A 24,115-nucleotide genomic window follows, 5' to 3' on the forward strand; every position below is an offset into this window, starting at 1 on the left:
CAGGATGGTCTCGATCTCCTGACCTCGTGATCTACCCCCCTCGGCCTCCCAAAGTGCTGGGATTACAGGCATGAGCCACCAGGAGATATGTATGGTCTATGATGTTTGCACATTAAAAACCAGGTGATGCTTTACAGGAAAACATTGTGTGGGAATACATTTTAAGGGTATGTTTGAATTATAAGACCCTTGCACTATTTAAGAAGTATGAAAGTACCAATTTATATTGAAAGTAATATGTCAGACATTATTTCTTGGGTGACTCTTTGAAGAAAATAATATATAACGTACAAGATAATAGACAGAAGTTTTAATTAGTTAAAAATGATATTACCTAGGATAGCATCGAAACCCATCAAATACCCAGAGGTCTGTGCAAATTTCTACACAGAAAACTCCAAATTATTACTAACATAAATTAAAGAGGGGCTAAATAAATGGCAAAATGTATCATGTTTACGGACTAGAAGAGTCAATATTGTAAAGATGTCCATTCCTCCAACTGATCTATAAATGTGATGCTATCCTAGTTAAAATCTCAAAAGATTTTTCTACATAAAATTGCAAAGGGCTAAGAATAGCCAATGCACTCCTGAAAGAGAACAATAAGATAGAAGACCTTGCTCTACTTGACATCAAGATTTATTGTAAAGCTAAAATAATTAAGTCAATGTAGTATTGGCAAAATACTAATAGAATGATGAAATAGATCAGTGAGGCTCGGTATGGTGGTTCACACTTGTAATCCCAGTGCTTTGGGAGGCTGAGGCAGGAGGATCATTTGAGGCAAGGAGCTCCTGAGATCAGCCTGGACGACATAGCAAGACCCCATCTCTACAAAAAAATACAAAAATTAGCCAGGCATGGTGGTGTGCATCTGTTATCCCAGCTACTCAGGAGGCTGAGGTGGGAGGACTGTTTGAGCCCAGGAGTTACAGGATGCAGTGAACTATGATGGTATCATTGCACTTCAGCCTGGGCAATAGAGCAAGACCTTGTCTCAAAAAGAAAAGAAAAAAAAAAGAAATAGACCACTGAGCCCCAAAAGAGACACACATATGTATAAAAACATGATATAAGACAAAGGGGGCAAAACAGTTGATAAAGGATGATCTTTTCTTCAATGATCCTGAAACAACTGAATATCTATATGGGAAAAAGTAAAACTTACCCTGTCCTTCACATCATAAGAAAGTCAAGTCTAGGTGGATTATATATTTAAATGTGAAAGTCAAAACAATAAAGCTTTTAGCAGTTAATATAGGACAATATCCTCATGATGTTTGGGCGGAAAAATTTTCTTAAGTATGACATAAAAAGCACTAATGATAACAGACAAGGTTGATAAATCATTCCTCATTGAAACAAAGAACTTCTGTTTATTAAAAGATGCCATTAGAAAAGTGAAACGGCAAACCACAGAGAGACAGAGAATAGTCCTAATGCTTATAATCAACAGAGAACTTGTATATAGATATTAGGAACTCTTACTAATAATATACAAAAACACAACTAAAAATGGGCAAGACACTTGAGAAAACACTTCAAAAAGAGAATATTTAAATTGTCAGTAAACATATGAAAGAGGTTCAACCTCATTAGTCATTAGGGAAATGCAAATTAAAACCACAATGAGATACTATTATACACTCACTAAAATGGCTAGAATTAGAAAGACCAACCACAATAAGAGTTGGCAGGAATGTGGAATAACAGAACTCTCATATACTGCTGATAGTATTGTGAAATAATGGAACTACTTTGGAAAACAATTTGGCATTATCTACACAAGTTGAACATATGTCCATGTGTGCACCAAGAGACACATACAGGAATGTTTATAGTAGTGTTATTTACCCCAATCTGGAATCAATCCAAGTTTTATTAGTGCTCAAATGTGGATAAATACATTATGGTATAAGTCAATCAAGAGAATACAATAAAACAATAAAAATGAATAAACTACAGCTACATTCAATAGTGTGGACAAATATCATAATGTTAAGTGAAAGAAGCCAGGCACAAAGAAGATAAATTGTTTAAGTCTATAAAGTTAAAAAAAACCATGCAAAACTAGCCTATGGTATTTGGACGTATGCTTCCACGGCAAAACCATAAGTATGGAAGTGAATGCCATAAAATTCTGGGCAGGGGTTACCTTTGTGTGGAGAGTGAGGAAACTGGTATTGAAAAGAAACATGAGAGGGCTTCTGGGTGCTGGCAACATTCCAGATTTGACCTGGGTGGTGGTTACATGGGGGTTCATTTTGCGGGAACTCCGTGGGCTTCACTTTTCTGTATGTTTGTCATGTTTCACAATGAAAAATTTAAAAGCAAATAGAAAATGATACTCCTGTGCTTAAAAGAATGTAACAGCACTTTGAACAACTTCTAACACCTTTCCGTGGCCTGAATTGCCCTGTCTGCAGCCATGATCTTGTGCCATTCCTTCTTGCATAGGCAATCCTCAAGCCACACTGCCCCTTCTAGAATTCCTCCACATTCCAATCCCTAATCAAATCTTTTGGCTTTGTCTTCAAATTATATCCCAAATATGCTTGTTTCATACCACTTTTACTGCTATCACTCTTGCCTAAGCTAAAAATAATTTCGTTTACTGAGAGTGGAGAACAAGATTACTGAGGGAGAAGGTGTCAAGGTGTTGGGAGGATCATCTTTGTAATACTGAAATCACCAAGAATTAGGACAGGAGTGATTATATGGGGAGAGTGAGAGTGAGCCAGGAGTAGTGAAACCCAGGGGACAGAAGATGAGTAGAACCAAGAAAGCTAATAGGTGGCAAAGTCTGAATGACACGATATTCACATGTGGGAGCTTTTGGGAAGCAGGGAGGGACTCTGGTCTGGAGGCAGCAATAAACAACAGAAAGAATGCCTTCCCTACCCCAAGCCCAGTGGAACAATTATTCAATTAAAACATGAAATTTTAAAAACTGAGTACAAATAAAATCCTACAAATTATAATCAAGCATAGATACATGACAGATAGATAGATAGATAGATAGATAGATAGATAGATAGATAGATAGATAGTTACCTTTCCTTTGTAATTTTCTGCAAGCATATTGCAAAGTGTCGTTTTCCCTGAATACTGAGGTCCAAGTATGAATACTTTACATGGTGGTGCTGGCATAGGTGGAAGCAGATACGGACGTGGGTTCAATAAAAATGGTTTTAATGCTTCTTCTGATGAAAGACAGTAGATTTTACCTAGAAAACTTAAAATATGCCATATTAGTAAACAACTGAAAAGATGTATGAGGAAGATTTAATGAGGAATATTTAAAATTAAGTTCTGAAAATCTTACTTACCTCACAGAATAATCTGGTAATCCTGAATAAATGTTACCATCTTTTAAATTCACAGGACATGTACGTCCCCATTTACTTCTCTGCCATTTATATCTTGGTGCAATAAGTTTATAAGATGCAAGAGTACGAAATAGCTCATCCTGTGAATTGCAAATACTATATTAAAAATATGGGCATACATTTTGCTGAAATTAGGAGTATTAAATATTTCATTTATTATTTTATAGTGCTTTACTATTTAAGAAATAATTTAAAAAGCAAATTTTGGCTTTTTTCTTAATTGCATCATTCTGCACTTGTCCTTGATTTAATAAGACAGTGTAGAACTAGTTTGAACTAGTTGAAAATTACAGGACCCTTGTTTTACAAAGAACTAGTTTACATTTATGTTAAAAAATCTTTAAATTCTACTGAGCAATTTCTATCATATGGTAAAATAAGCATAAGGTAGATAGTGCATTTTCTATCATCTTCCTCAGAAAACAGATTCTGAAAAATTCTTATTAAAAATGTTTGAAAATGTACCAGATTCTTAGCTAATTTACCTTGGCTTTTACATATACCTAAGATGTTATGTACAGATTGTTTTTGCATTTACTTAGCTATAAGCAGTTCTTTAATTCTTAAAATTTAAAGTCTCCTTCATCAGCAATCCTTTCTGTTGGTGACCTCTGGATAAGTTAAGAAATACTTTTCTACAGACTTCAAAATTCTGTAGAAAACTGCTAATTCTCAGTTGGGAACATGCTTATTTTATTTTATATTTATGCTTACTTTACCATATGATAGAAAGGTTCCTTGAAAGGTTCATCTGTCCTTGTGGTTCCTTACCAGGGGATGAGAAAACTGGTGAGAGATGGCATGGTGAGTATTATGGCTTGAATGTCCCCTCCAAAACTCAGGTTGAAATTTAATTGCCATTGTGATGGTATTAAGAGGTAGGACTGTTAAGAGGTGATTAGGTCACGAGTGCTCTGCCCTCATGAAAAGATTAATGTCCTTATCTCAGGAGTGGGTAAGTTATTTTGAGAGTGGACTTTTTATAAAGGCAAGTTCACCCCCTCTTGCCCTGGCTCTGGCTCTTGCACTCTTTTGTTCTTCCACCTTCCACAATCGGAAACACAGCACAAAGGCCCTCACCAGATGCCGGTGCCATGCACTTGGACTTCCCAGGCTCCAAATAAACTTATTTCTGTGAACCAAATAAACTTATTTTCTTTATAAATTACCTAGTCTGTGGTATTCTGCTATAGCAAAAGAAAATGAAGAGAGTGGGCAATGGTGAGGGGAAAACTGCTCCCCCCAACCCTCAGATGTGGGTCACACATGTATATGCTGGCTTCAGAGTTGACTATGCAATGCAGATAAGATTGTGAGATATGATCTTCCCTGGACCCCTGCAGCATCAGAGAACAAAGAGGCATGTGCACTGCAGGGATGCTGTATGAATGTTCCCAAGTGAGAGCTGGAAGTGATAGCAAATATGAAGGAAACTGCCAATGCTTAGGAGAGTTGTATAAGACTGAGAACCTCATCCATGGAACACATTAAGCTACAGGCCTTCTCCACAGAGTTCCTGGACAATGAGCTAGGGACTGAAACCATGCCCAGTTAGGTCAGGAGGCAGTCACTCTTTCCTTATCATCCATATGTCCCATCCGTACCTGAAAAAAGTATTTGAATAGACCGTAAGTATTCTCTAAAAGGTTAAGTATTTGAATAGCAGACCATGTTCCTCTCTCAACTTCATACCCGTGGGGCCACACGTTCAGCAGGTGCCGAAGGGAGAGGAGAAGATGAGCTTTTGAATGAATTTGATATTACAGGCTTAAAAATGATCAGGACTGGCTTCTGGTTAAACAAAGCAGACTGAAAACATGAATTTATGTTTTCTGCTTTCCTAAAACCTCACTAAAATGACAGTAGAAGAATAAAAAAAAAGAAATAAACTCATGAGGACACAGAGAATGGGAGAAGAGACTAGAGATGCTGATCAGGGCTGACAGCTCACCAGTTACAGCTACACAGTTTTGTAAGTTAGAAAGCAGATGGATGAGTGGTAACTGACTTATATCAGAGAAAGGTGAAAGCTAAATATCTCTGGAGCAAAGATAGGTATGGGAGGCACAAGAACAACAAGAAGTCAGTGGATTCACTTTACAAAACCCTGGAAAGACATGGGACCTTGTGATACCAGGTACCTCTGAAGGGGAATGAATGGAGCGCAGAAAACAGTATAACTGGTTGGAAATCTTTGAAAGAAGGTGCTAGTGCCAGAGCCACTCCCACTCTACTTGGTCCCCTCCCACCACCTCTCTCCCAGTGAGAAGACCATAAGCATACTTTCTGGAGCGACTTAACCAGAGGAGCATGTGAGGGACCCCAGACACAGCCAAGGTAGCAGGGCAGGGGCAGAAGAAAGTTGGCCACTATAACCTCTACCCTCAAGCTCTATTCCTACCCATCCTCTTGCTGAAGAAACTCTGGACCTTTCCATGATCCAGCAACTAAGGGTTAATGCCTGGCAAATGTCTTCAGCACTTCTGCCAGCTCTGTTGTGATTGGGTGAATGCTCTTGCACAGCACAAACTAATTTGCCAGGGCCAGAACAAAATGAAAATTACAGGACCCTTGTTCTACAATTATTAAGAATTTCAAGACTGCAGCAGCAGAGCATTAAACTAAGCACATGGTCCTGTGTGAAGTTCATGAAGCCAACCCTGCCCCTGCAATGCAGCTGTTAAATTTTTAAAATATCACCATTGGTTCTAGGCACTTTAAAAGCATAATCTCATGTAATCTTCACAATAACACGATGCCACAGAGATTGTTGCTGCTTTTTAAATATATACCATTGAATTAAGGGCAGCAAGGTTAAGCAGAGTCACAGGTCTGATAGGCTGTACCGCTGAATTCAAATCCAGGTCTGTGTGACTTGAAAGCCAAAACTTCTACTGTGCTAGGTGCCAGTCTGACCCTGTCCCTTCTACTGCACAAACCCATGCCCATGTCCCCATCTACCTGCACAGCCCCTCCTCTCCCGCAACTCAGCAGATGCTATAGCTCTCTCACTCTTCACCAGGGAGCTGGAGTCTACAGTAAGGTCTCTGTGCCTTTCCTACCCCTTTAAACCAGTGGTTCTCTTCCTGAGCTGCATAGTAGAATCTCCTAGGGAAGATTTTTGGGTTTATTTTTTGTTTTTTTATTTGTGGTAAAATACACATCACATAAAATTTGTTTTTGTAACCATCTTTAAGCATACAATTCAGTGGTATTAAGTATATTCACTGTGTTGTGCAACCACCACCTCTATTCATTTCCAGAACTTTTCCATCATCCCAAACAGAACTCTGTACTCATGAAATAACTCTCCTTCCCCCTAGCCCCTGGTAACCTCTATATCCTACATTCTGTCTCTATGAATTTGTCTATTCTGTGTATTTCGTATATAAGTGGAATCATGTTTGCCCTTTTGTATCTGCTTGTTTCACTTAGTATGTTTTCATGGATCATATTTTATCATATATAAGAATTTTACTCCTCTTTAAGGTTGAATAACATTCCATCATACACACACACACACACACACACACACACACACACACACACACACACACTTTGTTTTTCAGTTCATCCATTGATGGACATTGGGTTATCTCCACCTTCTGGCTATTATGAATAAAGGTGCTATAAATATTGGTGTACAAGTATCTGTTTGAGTTCCTGGCTTCAATCCTTTGGGGGAAATGCCTAGAAGTGTAATTGCTGAATAGATGAGAATTCTATGTTTAACTTTCTTGAGCAACCACCAAACTATTTTAAACAGCAGCTGCACCATTTTACATCCCCACAAACAATGCAAGAAGGTTCTCATTTCTCCTCATCAACATTTGTTATTTCTCATTTTTTGAATAATAGCACCCCAGTGGATATGAGATGGCATCTCACTGCAGTTTTGATTTGCATTTCCTTAATGGCTAGTGATATTGAGCATCTTTTCATGTACTTACTGGCTATTTATATATCTTCTTTAGAGAAATGTCTATTCAAATCCTTTGCCCATTTTTGAACTGGATTTTTTTTACTGCTGTGGAGTTGTAGTTGTTCTTTACATATTCTGCATATTAATCTCTATCAGATATATGATTTTCAAATATTTTTCTCCTTTCTGTGGGTTGTATTTTTACTCTATTGATTGATGTGTTTTCCTTTTTTTTGTAGAGATGGGGTTTTACCATGTTGGCCAGGCTGGTCTCAAACTCCTGGCCTGAAGTGATCTGCCCGCCTCAGCCTCCTAAAGTACTGGGATTACAGGCATAAGCCACAGTGCCCGGCTTCTACTGACAGTGCTGATGCAGAAAAGTTTTTTTGTATTTTTTCTTTTGTAATCTGTGCCTTTGATGTCATATCCTATTTTGTTTTGTTTCACTTAATGACAGAGCCCTACCCTAGAAATTCTATTTTAACTGGCCTGGGCATTGTAATGTTTAAAAAGCTTCCTAGATGACCCTGTTTTGCAGTCAGGGCTGGGACTCACTGCTTTAAATATTTCCATTATATTGATTATCTAAAAATCACCTGCCTTTAGCTGAAGATTATTCATCTAAAGTCCTTTAAAAACACAGGAACTCATAGATCAATCAACTTTAATTGACTAGGCTCCTTTGGTGTCCCAAGAGTTAAAGTAGGGGTTCTCAGACTTAAGTGGGTATAGGAATTTGTAAAAATACATTTTCAGGTTCCAGCTCCAGATAGTCCGGTTCAATCAGTCTGGGATTTGGGCCTCAGGGATTTGTACTTGCAGTACATTTCCCAGGTGATTCTTTTGGAGGTGGTCTGGACTGCCAGGTAGAAATGCTGCTTAAGGGACATGAATAATGACTCCAGTGTACACAGCCACATCTTCTTCCCTTTTATGAAAAAGGAGGCAGGTTCACCTAGTCATACAGCTTATGAACTACAACCTTACACCTATGCCCCATGCATGCAATGCTTTCTAAGGACAAACTTTCTGGCTCAGAAATTTCCTGCAGGTTTTATAGATACTTTTTCTCTTTCCTTCAATGATGACCTAGAACAGGAGGCCTCAGTACTCAGTTTATTTTTCCCAGCCTCAGTTCTGACCAAGCCCACTTTTCTTCCTCTTCAGCACCAGTTCATATTGCAGAGGTCCCAGCACATATTCCAGTTATGTGGACCCACTGAGATCTTGTTATGATACAGGATAAAAAAATGACCTCTTTCTTCAAAGATTTTAAAATTTGAATTATGTCTGTTTATGATCCTGGCATATGTTTTTGTTTTTTATTTTAATTTTTGAGACAGGCTCTTGCTTTATCACGCAGGCTGGAGTGCAGTGGCACAATCAAGGCTCACTGCAGCCTCAAACTCTAGGCTCAGTTGATCCCCCCACCTCAGCCTCTCAAGTAGCTGGGACCATGGGCATGTGCTATCACGTCTGGTTAATTTTTTTAAAAAATTTTAATTATACTTTAAGTTCTAGGGTACATGTGCACAACATGCAGGTTTTTTACATAGGTATACATGGGCCACTGTGGTCTGATGCACCCATCAACTCATCATTTACATTAGGTATTTCTCCTAATGCTATCCCTCCCCCAGATCCCCACCCCACAACAGGCCATGTTGTGTGATGTTCCCTGCCCTGTATCCAGATGTTCTCATTGTTCAATTCCCACCTATGAGTGAGAACATGCAGTGTTTGGTTTTCTGTCCTTGCCATAGTTTGCTGACAATGATTGTTTCCAGTTTCATCCATGTCCCTGCAAAGGACATGAACTCATCCTTTTTTATGGCTGCATAGTATTCCATGGTGTATATGTGCCACATTTTCTTAATCCAGTCTACCACTGATGGACATTTGGGTTGGTTCCAAGTCTTTGTAATTGTGAACAGTGCCACAGTAAACATACGCGTGCATGTGTCTTTATAGTAGCCTGATTTCTAATCCTTTGGGTATATACCCAGTAATGGGATCTCTGGGTCAAATGATATTTCTAGTTCTAGATCCCTGAGGAATTGCCACACTGTCTTCCACAATGGTTGAACTAATCTACACTGCCACCAACAGTGTAAAAGTGTTCCTATTTCTCCACATCCTCTCCAGCACCTGTTGTTTCCTGACTTTTTATGGATCGCCATTCTAACAGGTGTGAGATGGTATCTCATTGTGGTATCTCATTTGCATTTCTCTGATGACCAATGATGAAGAGCATTTTTTCATGTGTCTGTTGGCTGCATAAATGTCTTCTTTTGAGAAGTGTCTGTTCATATCCTTTGCCCACTTGTTGATGGGGTTGTTTGTTTTTTTCTTGTAAATTTGTTTAAGTTCTTTGTAGATTCTGGATATTAGCCCTTTGTCAGATGTGTAGATTGCAAAAATTTTCTCCCATTCTGTAGGTTGCCTATTCACTCTGATGGTAGTTTCTTTTGCTGTGCAAAAGCTCTTTAGTTTAATTAGATCCCATTTGTCTATTTTGGCTTTTGTTGCCATTGCTTTTGGTGTTTTAGTCATGAAGGCCTTGCCCATGCCTATGTCCTGAACGGTATTGCCTAGGTTTGCTTCTAGGGTTTTTACGGTTTTAGGTCTAACATTTAAGTCTTTAATCCATCTTGAACTAATTTTTGTATAAGGTGTAAGGAAGGGATCCAGTTTCAGCTTTCTACCTATGGCTAGCCAGTTTTCCCAGCACCATTTATTAAATAGGGAATCCTTTCCCCATTTCTTGCTTTGGTTAGGTTTGTCAAAGATCAGATGGTTGTAGGTGTGTGGTGTTATTTCTGAGGCCTTTGTTCTGATCCATTGGTCTATATCTGTTTGGGTACCAATACCATGCTGTTTTGGTTACTGTAGCCTTGTAGTATAGTTTGAAGTCAGGTAGCATGACGTCTCCAGCTTTGTTCTTTTTGCTTAGGATTGCCTTGGCAGTGCAGGCTCTTGTTTGGTTCCATATGAACCAAAACTGTGTAGCCTCACAGTTCAATCTCAGGCTGCTGTGCTAGCAGTGAGCAAGGCTCCGTGGGCGTGGGACCTGCTGAGCCAGGCATGGAATAGTAACTCCTGGTCTGCCATTTGCTAAGACAGTTGGAAAAGCACCATATTTGGGGGGAGTGTCCTGTTTTTCCCAGGTACAGTCTGTCACGGCTTCCCTTGGCTAGGAAAGGGAAATCCCCAGACCCCTTGTGCTTCCTGGGTGAGGCAACACCCTGCCCTGCTTCAGCTCGCCCCCAATGGGCTGCACCTACTGTCTAACCAGTCCCAATGAGATGAACCAAGTACCTCAGTTGGAAATGCAGAAATCACCCATCTTCTACATCGATCCCACTGGGAGCTGCAGACTGGAGCTGTTCCTATTTGGCCATCTTGGAACTCCACCCCAATTTTTTATTTTTATTTTTTGTAGGGCCAGGGTCTCGCTATGTCCCAGGCTGGTCTCAAACTCCTGGGCTCAAGTGATCCTTCCACCTCAGTCTTCCAAAGTGCTGGGATACCGTGCCCAGTCCTGGTATGCGTTTTTTAAAAATAATTTCTACTCATTTAGGTGAAACTGAGCTTCTCAGAATAGGTCAAATCCTCCAATTAAAACTCCTTGTGGCACTTTTGGCAATTGGCAGTTATAATCTGATACCCATCACATATGTAGCACATCAGTGCCAGGAACACATTAGTTACTCAAAAAAAATTGGTTGAATGATTAAAGAAATAGAGTTAAGAACTTTTAGGTCTTCACGTTCTTTGGTGCTGCAAATTTTTAAACTGAACTTGGATTTCTTTCTTTTTTACTGTTCCTACATTTAATTGTTATGATTTTATTTGTTTCAAAACTTGTGTTGTGTCTAATATCTAAAAGGATATTGTGCTAATATTACAGCTTCTTCCCAGAAATCACATCCATTTTTATAAAAGAATACAAATTAAGGCCACAACACACATATATATATGAATAAATATATATATATATATATACATTTATATATATAAAATTTTTTTTGAGATAGCATCTGGCTCTGTTGCCCAGGCTGGAGTGCAGTGGCATGATCATGGCTCACTGCAACCTTAACCTCCTGGGCTGAAGCAATCCTCCCGTCTCAGCTCCTGAGTAGCTGAGACTACAGGTGCATACCACCACACCTGGCTAATTTTTTCTATTTTTTCTTTCTTTCTTTTTTTTTTTTCTTTTTTGTAGAGATGGGTTCTGACTAGGTCATCCAGGCTTATCTCAGACTCCTGGGCTCCAGTGATCCTCCCATGGGATTACAGGTGTGAGCCACTGCACCCTGCCCACAACATATATTGAAAATTAGACTTTCAGACAGTTCCATATAACTTACATTTTCCATTGTGTCATTAATTTCTTCCTCTGCACCCTGAAGTTTGGTTAGAATAGCTGCTCTTTTTAGGTTCAGATATTTAAGTCGATCCATAACAATCTAAATTTAAAGAACAGATATTTAACTACATTGGTATCTGAATATCTCAAATATTCTGAAACAGCGGTGGGCTTATGGGCCAAGCCCATGCTCCCCCTGACTCTGGGTCGAATCCTTGCTTGCTTCTTCTGGCTTCTGGCTGTTTGCTGACAATGCTTGGTATGTCTTGGCTTGTATATGCATCACTCCAATCTCTGCCTCTGTTGTCACAGAATCATCTTCTCCCTGTGTGTCTGAGTCTCTTCTCCTAATCTATAGGCAAAGACCTTATTTCCAAATAAGGTCACACTCATAGGTATTGGACTTCAGGGCTTCAACATATCTTTTGAGGGACACATTTCAACTCATAACAGTCTGCCCTCTGGTCCCCAGATATTCATGTCCTTAGAGGTCTTGGTCTCTGGGACCTCTTCAGGCAAAGGGATGATTGCCATGTGAAGATGGAGGCAGATATTGGAGTTATGCTGCCATAAGTCAAGAAATGCTGGGAGCTACCAGAAGCTGGAAGAAACAAAAATAGAGCCTCCCCAAGAGACTTCGGAAGGAGCATGGCACTGCCAACACCTTGATTTTGGACTTTTAGCCTCCAGAACTGTGAGAGAATAAATTTTTGTCATTTTAAGCCACCAGTTTGTGGCACTTTGTTATGGCAACCCCAGGAAATTAATGCAGACACTACATGGAAGAATCTGGAAAAATAAGAGGCCAGCACATAGATCATGAGATGGGAAGATAGTGAGATAGCCAAAATCCTGATGGTGTGTGGTAGTCTGTGATAGGCTGTGTTACAATTCAACCTTCACTGATTAATTCCCTAGTTCATTCTGGGTGGAGTACACTTCCTTATTCCACTAATGTCGAACTTCTCCATGTAGCCTGCTCTGCCAATGGAACGTGGGTGGAAGTGCAGAGTACCAGTTCCCATGGGCGCCTTCACAGGTTTGGCAAGTTCCAGCCAGGCCCCTTGGAGCTTCTGCCCTCTACCTTGAGGAAAGTGTGTCCCAGGTAGTAAAAAGTGGTAGAATTCTGGCCATATTTTGAAGGAGAAGCCTGCTGTATAAGCTGGTGAATGGGATGTGGGATGTGAGAAAAAAAAGTCAAGGAGAGCAGCTGGCTGGGTGGTTTTTGCATTTACTGAAAAAGGAGAACGGTGGGAGAAGCACATTGGGGGCAGGGTGGTGGTGGTGAAGTTCTATCTCGCACACTTAAATCCGAAATGACTAGCAGACATCCAATTGGAAAACAGCAGTTGAGCAGCCATTAAGTATACAAGTGTGGAATTCAGGGGAAAGATCTGATATAGCATCATGAATTTAAGAGATGTCAGTGGTTAGAAGATATCTAAAGCTACTGACTGAATGAAGTCTCTTAATGAGTGAGGGTAAACAGAGAAGAGCTCATGCCTTGTGAACTCTGGGGTCCTGCAACACTGCAGGTTAGCGAATTAAGAGTGTGCAGTGAGCTGTAATGGAACTACTGTGGTGTGGGGTCCAAGAAGCCTAGGGAAGAAGGGTGCAGAAAAAAAGAAGTGATCTGTTGTGTCAAATGCTGTTTCTATTATAGATTGAATTAGATGAAGACTGAAAAATGAGTGGTGACTTTGGTCATGAGATCACAGTGATCTTGGCAAGAGCATGTCCCAAGTGAGGAGCTTATCCCTGAGCTGGCTTCACCACTAGCATGCACTGTTACCATGTTGCCACCAATCAGATCAAGCCAGAAATCTGGGCATTATATCTGACTTTTCTCTCTCCCTTAATTCCCATATTAAGTTACTCACCAAGCCCTGTCAAGTAGATTTCTTAAATGTCTCTCAGATCTGTCCTTTTCTGTCCATTCCTGTGGTCACTACCCTAGGTTAGGCCACTATCTCATACCTGATTAATGGCAAAAGCCAAAACTAGTTTTCCTACCACCAATTTGATTCTCCTTTTGTTTTTTCCTTGCATGGAACAAAGTGATCTTTCTTAAACAGAAATAGGATCATTTGTACTTTCTGGCTTAAAACCTTTCACTGGCTGCCTATTCCCTCATATTGAGGTCTAAACTCCTTACTATGGCTTACAAGGTCTTTCTTGGTGCAGCCCCTTCTTATTTCTAGTCTTGGCTCTATTCCACCTCTCCGACCCCATCCTCCTACATTCCAGTCCTATATTCAGTTCTTGCAACTCACTATGCTCTTTCTGGCCTCTGGGGCCTTGACACAGACTCTTCCCTCAGCATAGAACACTGTCCCACTTCCCTCACCTCCCCTTGTCTTCAATGTCTAGTTCTTACTTGTCCTTTAAGTTTCTATTTAAACATAGTTTCAGACTGGTGTTCCTCCTTACCAGACTAGGTTTTGTCTTTATGCTATAAACTGCTATAATACCATGCATGTGTATCCCTGACTGTAACACAAACTGCTCTCTAGAGATTTATTTTCCCCAACATATGGGATACTGCATGAGCAGAGAGATGTGTGGACCCTTCTGCCTCCTTCCTATCTTTATACCTAGAGCCCATTATAATGCCAGACACTTATTTGACATTAAAGAAATAGTTACTATATTTTTGTATTATTGAATTATTTTTGTAAAACATTTTTGGGTTCCAATTTCTCCACATCCTCACCAACACTTTTTATTATTTGTTTTGTGTTTGTTTGTTTTTACTTTGGTCATCCTAGAAGGTAAAAGGGGTTCCCCATTATGGTTTTGACCTGCCTTTCCCTAACGACTAATGATGTTCAGCATCTTCTCATGTGCTTTTGGTTACCATTGCTTTTACTTTTCTTTGAGACACCTTTTGACAGAGATTTTAAATTTGAATGTAGTTTTGATTTTAAAATGGACAGATGAATAAACAGAACATCAAAATTTTAAGTGTCAAGACAAATTGTTCAAAGATAAATGGTGTTCAAATATAAATATGCTTCTGTTTATTAAAAGAAGTACAATACTGTCAATAGCTTTTAAATTTTCCATGCTGTGAAGTATTCCTGCTTAACACTGCACTCACCATAAAGAGCTCCTCTGGTGGTTTATTTCCATTTAGCTCAATGAGATACTGGGGATTGTGTTCAGCCATTACTTCCTGCAGATAACAGAAAAGAAACTTTATAATACAGGATCACTACAAAAACTGAATACAAGATCAGAATCTTTATATACTATGCAGAAATATTTAAAGTAAATTGTTTGCCTTATACATGCTATAATGTATGTTATTTTCAATGCTCAAGAGATCTTTTGCAAAAGCTCGAACTAATCTTCTCACCATGAATTTTATTTTCCTGTTTAAAAAAATCTTTTTTCTCTACATTGATGCCTTAATGTTTTTTCCAATACAAAATGTTTTGGGGCATCTATCTGCATATGTTCATAGCTTTGCTATTTGGTTTCCAAACCATGGAAGCATCTGATTAAAATTTAAGTCACAGACTTTCTTCACATAGATATTAGCATCATTTAGAAGATACAATGCATTTTGATCATTCCAAGATGGCCAAATAGGAACAGTTCCGGTCTACAGCTCCCAGTGTGATCAATGCAGAAGACGGGTGATTTCTGCATTTCCAACTGAGGTACTTGGTTCATCTCACTGGGACTGGTTGGACAGTGGGTACAGCCCACGGAGGGTGAGCCGAAGCAGGGCAGGGCATCACTTCACCTGGGAAGCACAAGGGGTGGGGGGATTTCCCTTTCCTAGCCAAGGGAAGCCATTTCCAAGGATACCTGGAAAATCGGGACACTCCTGCCCTAATACTCTGCTTTTCCAACAGTCTTAGCAAATGGCACACCAGGAGATTATATCCTGCGCCTGGCTCAGAGTGTCCCATGCCACGGAGCCTTGCTCACTGCTAGCACAGCAGTCCAAGATCCAACTGCGAGGCAGCAGCCAGGCTGGCGGACAGGCATCCACCATTGCTGAGGCTTGATTAGGTAAACAAAGCAGCCAGAAGCTCAAACTGGGTGGAGCCCACCACAGCTCAATGAGGCCTGCCTGCCTCTGTAGACTTCACCTCTGGGGGCAGGGCACAGCTGGACAAAAGGCAGCAGAAACTTGTGCAGACTTAAACGTCCCTGTCTGACAGCTTTGAAGACAGCAGTGGTTCTCTCAGCACAGAGTTTGAGCTCTGAGAATGGAGAGACTGCCTTCTCAAGTGGGTCTCTGACCCCTGAGTATCCTAACTTGGAGACACCTCCCAGTAGGGGCTGACTGACACCTCATACAGCCAAGTGCCCCTCTGAGACAAAGCTTCCAGAGGAAGGATCAGGCAGCAATATTTGCTGTTCTGCAATATTTGATGTTCTGCAGCCTTCACTGGTGATACCCAGGCAAACAGGATATCCATAGAGTGGACCTCCAGCAAACTCCAACAGACCTGCAGCTGAGGGTCCTAACTGTTAGAAAGAAAACTAACAAACAGAAAAGAGTAGCATCAACATCAACAAAAAGGACATCGACACCAAAACCCCATCTGTAGGTCACCATCATCAAAGACCAAAGGTAGATAAAATCACAAAGATGGGGAGAAACCAGAGCAGAAAAGCTGAAAATTCCAAAAACCAGAGCGCCTCTAATCCTCCAAAGGATTGTAGCCCCTCGCCAGCAATGGAACAAAGCTGGACAGAGAATGACTTTGATGAGTTGACAGAAGTAGGCTTCAGAAGGTCGGTAATAACAAACTTCTCCAAGCTAAAGGAGGATGTTCGAACCCATCGCAAGGAAGCTAAAAACCTTGAAAAAAGATTAGACAAATGGCTAACTAGAATAAACAGCATACAGAAGACCTTAAATGACATGATGGAGCTGAAAACCATGGCATGAGAACTACGTGATGCATGCACAAGATTCAGTAGCCGATTCAATCAAGTGGAAGAAAGGGTATCAGTGATTGAAGATCAAATGAATGAAATGAAGCAAGAAGTTTAGAAGAAAAAGAGTAAAAACAAACGAAAGAGCCTCCAAGAAATATGGGACTATGTGAAAAGACCAAATCTAAGTTTGATTGGTGTACCTGAAAGTGACGGGGAGAACGGACCTCAGTTGGAAAACACTCTTCAGGATATTATCCAGGTAGAATTCCCCAACCTAGCAAGGCAGGCCAACATTCAAATTCAGGAAAACAGAGAATGCTACAAAGATACTCCTTGAGAAGAGCAACCCCAAGACATAATTGTCAGCTTCATTAAGGTTAAAATGAAGGAAAAAATGTTAAGGGCAGCCGGAGAGAAAGGTTGGGTTACCCACAAAGAGAAGCCCATCAGACTAACAGTGGATCTCTCAGCAGAAACTCTACAAGCCAGAAGAGAGTGGGGGCCAATATTCAACATTCTTACAGAAAATAATTTTCAACCCAGAATTTCATATCCAGCCAAACTAAGCTTCATTACTGAAGGAGAAATAAAATCCTTTACAGACAAGCAAATGCTGAGAGATTTTGTCACCACCAGGCCTGCCCTACAAGAGCTCCTGAGGAAACACTAAACATAGAAAGGAACAACCGGTACCAGCCGCTGAAAAAACACGTCAAATTGTAAAGACTGTTGATGCTAGGAAGAAACTGCATCAACTAAGGAGCAAAATAACCAGCTAACATCATAATGACAGGATCAAATTCACACATAACAATATTAACCTTAAATGTAAATGGGCTAAATGCCCCAATTAAAAGACACAGACTGGCAAATTGGATAAACAGTCAAGACCCATCAGTGTGCTGTATTCAGGGGATCCATCTCACATGCAGAGACATACATGGATCAAAATAAAGGGATGGAGGAAGATCTACCAAGCAAATGGAAAATAAACAAACAAACAAAAAAGCAGGGGTTGCAATCCTAGTCTCTGATAAAGTAGACTTCAAGCCAACAAAGATCAAAAGAGACAAAGAAGGTCATTACATAATGATAAAGGGATTAATTCAACAAGAAGAGCTACCTATCCTAAATATATATGCACCCAATACAGGAGCACCCAGATTCATAAAGCAAGTCCTTAGAGACCTACAAAGAGACTTAGACTCCCACAAAATAATAATCGGAGACGTTAACACCCCACTGTCAACATTAGACAGATCAATGAGACAGAAGGTTAACAAGGATATCCAGGAATTGAACTTAGCTCTGCACCAAGTGGACCTAATAGACATCTACAGAACTCTTCACCCCAAATGAACAGAAAACACATTCTTCTCAGCACCACATTGCACTTATTCCAAAATTGACCACATGGTTGGAAGTAAAGCACTCCTCAGCAAATGTAAAAGAACAGAAATCACAACAAACTGTCTCTCAGACCACAATGCGATCAAATTAGAACTCAGGATTAAGAAACTCACTAAAAGCCACAGAACTACATGGAAACTGAACAACCTGCTTCTGAATGACTACTGGGTACATAATGAAATGAAGGCAGAAATAAAGATGTTCTTTGAAACCAATGAGAACAAAGACACAACATATCAGAATCTCTGGGACACATTCAAAGCAGTGTGTAAAGGGAAATTTATAGCACTAAATGCCCACAAGAGAAAGCAGGAAAGATCTAAAATCGACACCCTAACATCCAATGAAAAGAAATAGAGAAGCAAGAGCAAACAAATTCAAAAGCTAGCAGAAGGCAAGAAATAACTAAGAGCAGAACTGAAGGAGATAGAGACACAAAAAAACTCTTCAAAAAAATCAATGAATCCAGGAGCTGGTTTTTAGAAAAGATCAACAAAATTGATAGACCACTAACAAGACTAATAAAGAAGAAAAGAGAGAAGAATCAAATAGACACAAGAAAAAATGATAAAGGGGATATCACCACCAATCCCACAGAAATGCAAACTACCATCAGAGAATACTATAAATACTAGAAAATTTAGAAGAAATGGATAAATTCCTGGACATATACACCCTCCCAAGACTAAACCAGGAAGAAGCTGAATTCCTGAATAGACCAATAACAGGCTCTGAAATTGAGGCAATAATTAATAGCCTACGAACCCAAAAAAGTCCAGGACCAGATGGATTCACAGCCAAACTCTACCAGAGGTACAAAGAGGAGCTGGTACCATTCCTTCTGAAATTATTCCAATCAATAGAAAAAGAGGGAATCCTCCCTAACTCATTTTATGAGGCCAGCCTCATCCTGATACCAAAGCCTGTCAGAGACACAACAAAAAAAGAGAATTTTAGACCAATATCCCTGATGAACATCGATGAGAAAATCCTCAATAAAATACTGGGAAACTGAATCCAGCAGCACATCAAAAAACTTAGCCACCATGATCAAGTTGGCTTCATCCCTGGGATGCAAGGCTGGTTCAACATATGCAAATCAATAAATTTAATCCATCATATAAACAGAACCAAAGACAAAAACCACATGATTATCTCAATAGATGTAGAAAAGGCCTTCGAAAAAATTCAACATCGCTTCATGCTAAAAACTCTCAATAAACTAGGTATTGATGGGATGCATCTCAAAACAATAGGAGCTATTTATGACAAACCCACAGCTCAGGAGTTCAAGATCATAATGGAGCTGACTTTTTCACTTAACATTATAACTAACCTTCCCCTATACTTTTTATAAGATCACTGTCAATGTAACATTTTAATGGTTTTATCAGATTATGTACTGTGGATATAGCATAATTTAATATTCCTCTGCTGTTTGACATTTAGGTATGTTACAATACTTTATTAGTTATTTTCAAGCATTTCTTTTTATGAAAGTTTTAAAAATTACTTTCTTCTTTAATAATTACAAAAATAACTTGTACTAACTGCAACTAGTGAAGGAATGCAAAAAAGTACATAGAAACAGTTAACACGACTTCTCCCTACTCCTCCATGCTGCCCGCACAACCCAGTGGCTCTCTTTACACAACCATTCACCTCATTGATATAAATATATGCACACATATAAATGTTCAGTAACACAGAATATGCATTCTTTGGTATATCCTGATATATTGGATATATGGGCCAGATTTGTAAAAGTAGGGGTTTTTTTTTTGTTTTGTTTTTGAGACGGAGTTTCACTGTCACCCAGGCTGGACTACATGGCGTGATCTTGGCTCACTGCAACCTTCATCCCCCGGGTTTAAGTGAGTCTCCTGCCTCAGCCTCCTGAGTAGCTGGGATTATAGGCACCCGCCACTATGCCTGGCTGATTTTTGTATTTTTAGTAGAGAGGCAGTTTCACCATGGTGGCCGGGCTGGTCTCGAACTCCTGACTTCAGCTGATCCACCCATCTCTGCCTCCCAAAGTACTGGGATTACAGGCATGAGCCACCACACCTGGCAAAAGTAGGTTTTAATATTAATACAGGTAGGTATAGCCAGTTGGTTTTCCAAAGGTGGTGGCAATTCAAAGCCCTAACCCGCAATGTATGAGAAGGTTCATTTCTTCTTGCCACCATTGGCTATCTTAGCTTTTAAATTTCTGCCAAACTGAGTTAAAAAATGGAATCAGTTTATCTTACTTTTTATTCCTGTGGTGAGGTTCAGCATTCAGATATGCATCTCTGTAAACTGCCTTATCATAGCCTCTATGTATTTTTCTATTGGATTGTTTCTTTGGCATTCACGGAAAGTTTTTAACCCTTATCTGGCATGTGGATTGCAAACATTTTACCTTTCTATAATTTATGTTTTGAATGTATTTATGGTGTCTTCAGCAAGATAAAATATTTTTATAATCAAATACATATTTTCGTTACTTGTAGATTTCCTTTCTTGTTTATATTTTTTTTCTCTCTCTCTCTCTTTTTTGTAGAGACAGGGTTTCACCATGTTTTTTGCCATGTGGCCCAGGCTGGTCTTGAACTCTTGGGCTCAAGTGATCTGCCCACCTTGGCCTCTCAAAGTGTTGGGATTACAGGCATGAGCCAGCACACCCGGCCTAAATTAGATTTTCTTTATCTTAAGATTATATTAATATTCTTCTAAATTTTCTTCTACTATTTGTTTTTATTTTTAATATCAAAATCCAGTATCTACTGGATTTTGTGTACATCAACAATGTTGAACTCTGAGCCCTGTGTTCCTGGAAAGTAGGCATGGCTGAGAAATAAGACCCACCTCCATCCTTCCTCAAGGACTCAGATAAAGTCTGTCTCCATCTTTTCTCATGACTCAAGGATGGCTCCCTTGTCTACCTGCTTCCATAAAACCCAGCTCTCTTCCATTTCGTTTAGAAGGTCCTTATTAATGAACATTCTCCTTATTGCAAGTTTCAACAAAATCATCTCTTTATCCCATGTATTTTGTTTTTCACAATATCGTGTGAGGTTAGATTCGACATGTTTTCCTCTAGACTGACAACAGATTATATCAGCATTATTCACTCACCAATAAATAATCACGTTTTGAACAAGGCTTCACATCACATTGTTTTGTATATAATACATATATATATATATATATATTTTTTTTTTTTTTTCTTTTTTGAGACAGAGTCTTGCTCTGTCACCCAGGCTGGAGGCACAATCTCAGCTCACCACAACCTCTGTCTCCTGGGTTCAAGCGATTCTCCTGCCTCAGCCTCCCGAGTAGCTGGGATTACAGGTGTGCACCACCATGCCCGGCTGTTTTTTAGATTTTAGTAGAGATGGGGTTTCACCATGTTGCCCAGGCTGGTCTTGAACTCCTGAGCTCAGGCAATCCACCCCCCTTGGCCTCCCAAAGAGCTAGGATTACAGGCATGAGCCACTGTGCCTGGCCTGTTCTATATTTTTTACTGTTTCCTTAAGTTAGATTCAATCTTAAGAGTGAACTACTAAGTTGGAGAGTATCAACACTCTTAAGGAAATGGATAGCTGCACCAGAAGTTGAGTTGGGATTCAAAGACAGGCCAAAATGGGGACATGGTGTTGGCTTAGCCCGGAAGCAGTTTGCAGAATGTATACCAGACAGTGATGCAGCTCAGTTTGCTCCTGCTTGCTTTCCTTGTATCTCTTGGAGACACACTGAACTTTAGTGGTCTTGGTCTAAAAGTGAAGTAACATCTCAGCCAGGTCAGAGGAGACTAGAATTGTAGGGTCTTACCCTTTATGGCTCTCCTCCCTCAACATATAAGGCAATTGCTTGGCTATTCAGCAAGTGTCATCTAGGCCTAAAGTCTAGGTTCTTGGCTTTGAAATTCTGCTTTGTTGCACTAGGGCAATGAATTCTTATCTATATTTTGCTGCAGGGCCTAGAAGTTTTCTACTTCTGGGTGTTTTTGTGGACAACCTGTCAAAGGATGGCCATACAAATTCATATTTGGTGTATAAGAGTTCTTTACCATATCCTTGCTAGCATTAGGAATTCTTACTACCTGTTCATATTTTAAGTTTTGATCAATGGAAATGATATTTCATTACTTAGATTAGCATTTCTTTATTATCAGTGAAGCTGAACATTTTTTCTACAGGCTTATCATTCTTCATTTTTGTTAGTTGCTCATATTTGTTGTCCATTTATCTCAAGACAGAGTGAACTTACAGGTTTTTAAAAAATCATTTCTATGATCTGTTAGTATATCAAAGCTTTAAATCTTTCATCATAGTTAACATGAATATTTTTCCAGTTTATTGTCTTTTAGTTTGAGTGTGGTTTTATCTATTTAATTTCCGGAAGTTGCACATTTAATGAGATTGAAACTATCATTCTTTTTCCTTTGTATCTTGTCATTTGTGCTGATGAACATTTGTTAAGTATTTACTGCTTGCCAGACTTTGGGCATTGCACTACCCAAATGTGAGGAAGTATAACCTGGTGCTTGTCCTTAAAAAGATAACCTCTGCATTTTCCCCCCATAAATACAATTTTCTAATTTCTGAAACTGATTCTAATTTGGCTTTATTTCATACCCAATGCCAGCCACTTCAGGAGTAGTCAAGATACTTTTGTTGAAGGAAGAAAGGATGTTATTGATAGACATGTACTTCATGCTTCAGAAGCTATGTTTATAAGCCAGTGACAGGAGAGGTGGGGATGAAAAGAAGTCGTACATATGAAAACAATTAAGTGTGGTTCTCATTTTGGGGGATGGATGATGAGAATGAAAATGATCCACTCATTTATCTTTAAAATAATATAAACATTGTGAGACAGCATGAAACACATTCTTTAGTTTATCATATGGGAACAGGCAATTGGAGGACTGTGTTTTATTTGTCTTCACAGTTCTGTTGCTTAGCATAGTGTCTGGCTAAATGCGCAAGTTCAATAAATGTTTGTTGACTAAATCTCCAACACAAATGATTATATTTGGTAGAGTCTTACCTGGACTTTTTACCATATGCTTTTCACATACTTGTAATCTCAGTCATCATACTTTTAAAATACTAATTATTTTAATTAAAACCTGCCTATTACATTATATAATGGTCTTACCATGTTTACATATAATGGGATAACCATAGACCAATCAGTGTAACAAATTCTTTAGATTGCAATTTAACTAAATGAACAATTCCTTTTAAACAAAAGGTGTACCTTAAATGTATATTTGTTTTGATAGAGCTATAACTTACAGATTGAAAATGCTTTTATAACATAGTCTTTTAACATGAATTTCCCAACTCCCATCCATAAAGGAATTTCCTCACTGGCTTTTGAAAAATGCTGTTCATTTGTCACTTTGCAGTAACAGAGTTGCTTTGTAAGAGTAAATAATATTGTTCTGGGAAACAGTCTTTGGGATGGAGGCCTTTTTCTAACAGCTTTCTACAAAGCTCAAGAGGAGAATCAGACAAATAATACATGGGGATGAAGACATGTGAAAGCTATTTAACCAGTGATGAAACACAAATATCAATATTCATTTTCAGCAATATATTTTGTTCTTACTTCTAAAGTCTGGAGAATTGTTTCCTTATAAAGCTTAACAATGTTTTCAACGTTTTCCAAATAATCTTCAGGCCTCTGGACTAGATGATGAAGAATTTCAGCCACCATCTGCATTTCAGCAATAAATGCCTAAATGGAAAAGAAGAGATTTCAAATATGTTTAGGTCAATGACTATTCAACTTACAAGCCACATTCCCCACTCCTTACACCTAGATATCATTTTGGGGTGAGAAGCAGGGGGATGGGACGATTAGAGATTAAGGATTTTTATTTAAGAGAATGGAAGACTCCTAAGGGGCCTTCATCAGATGGAATAAAGCTTTAAATTGACCTGGATAGTTACTCATTTGTGTTTGTTCCCCAATAAGTAGGGACAAGTAAGGGAAGAACATCAGATTTTCAGAGACAAAATAGAGAAATTAGATCTCCTGTGAACACCTGAGCTTGTAGTTAATTCATTCAAGTATTTGTTGCATGCCTTCTATGCATCAGGCACTGTTCTAAGAATTTGGGAT

General features: G+C 39.3%; 1 protein-coding gene across 1 annotated transcript in view; it reads right to left on the bottom strand.

Moving 5' to 3' along the window:
* The window catches only part of AK9 (adenylate kinase 9), a 216,128-nt gene that overhangs the window by 151,608 nt on the left and 40,405 nt on the right, over window positions 1-24,115 (bottom strand). The window contains exons 8-12 of the mRNA XM_003255556.3: window positions 23,600-23,728; window positions 14,784-14,858; window positions 11,685-11,783; window positions 3,333-3,472; window positions 3,058-3,238 (exon numbers count right to left, since the gene is read on the bottom strand). Of these exons, the coding sequence (XP_003255604.1) occupies window positions 3,058-3,238; window positions 3,333-3,472; window positions 11,685-11,783; window positions 14,784-14,858; window positions 23,600-23,728 (624 nt within the window). The remainder of the gene's footprint in view (window positions 1-3,057; window positions 3,239-3,332; window positions 3,473-11,684; window positions 11,784-14,783; window positions 14,859-23,599; window positions 23,729-24,115) is intronic.

This window comes from Nomascus leucogenys, chromosome 3 (assembly GCF_006542625.1).
Source record: "Nomascus leucogenys isolate Asia chromosome 3, Asia_NLE_v1, whole genome shotgun sequence".
NCBI lineage: Eukaryota > Metazoa > Chordata > Mammalia > Primates > Hylobatidae > Nomascus > Nomascus leucogenys.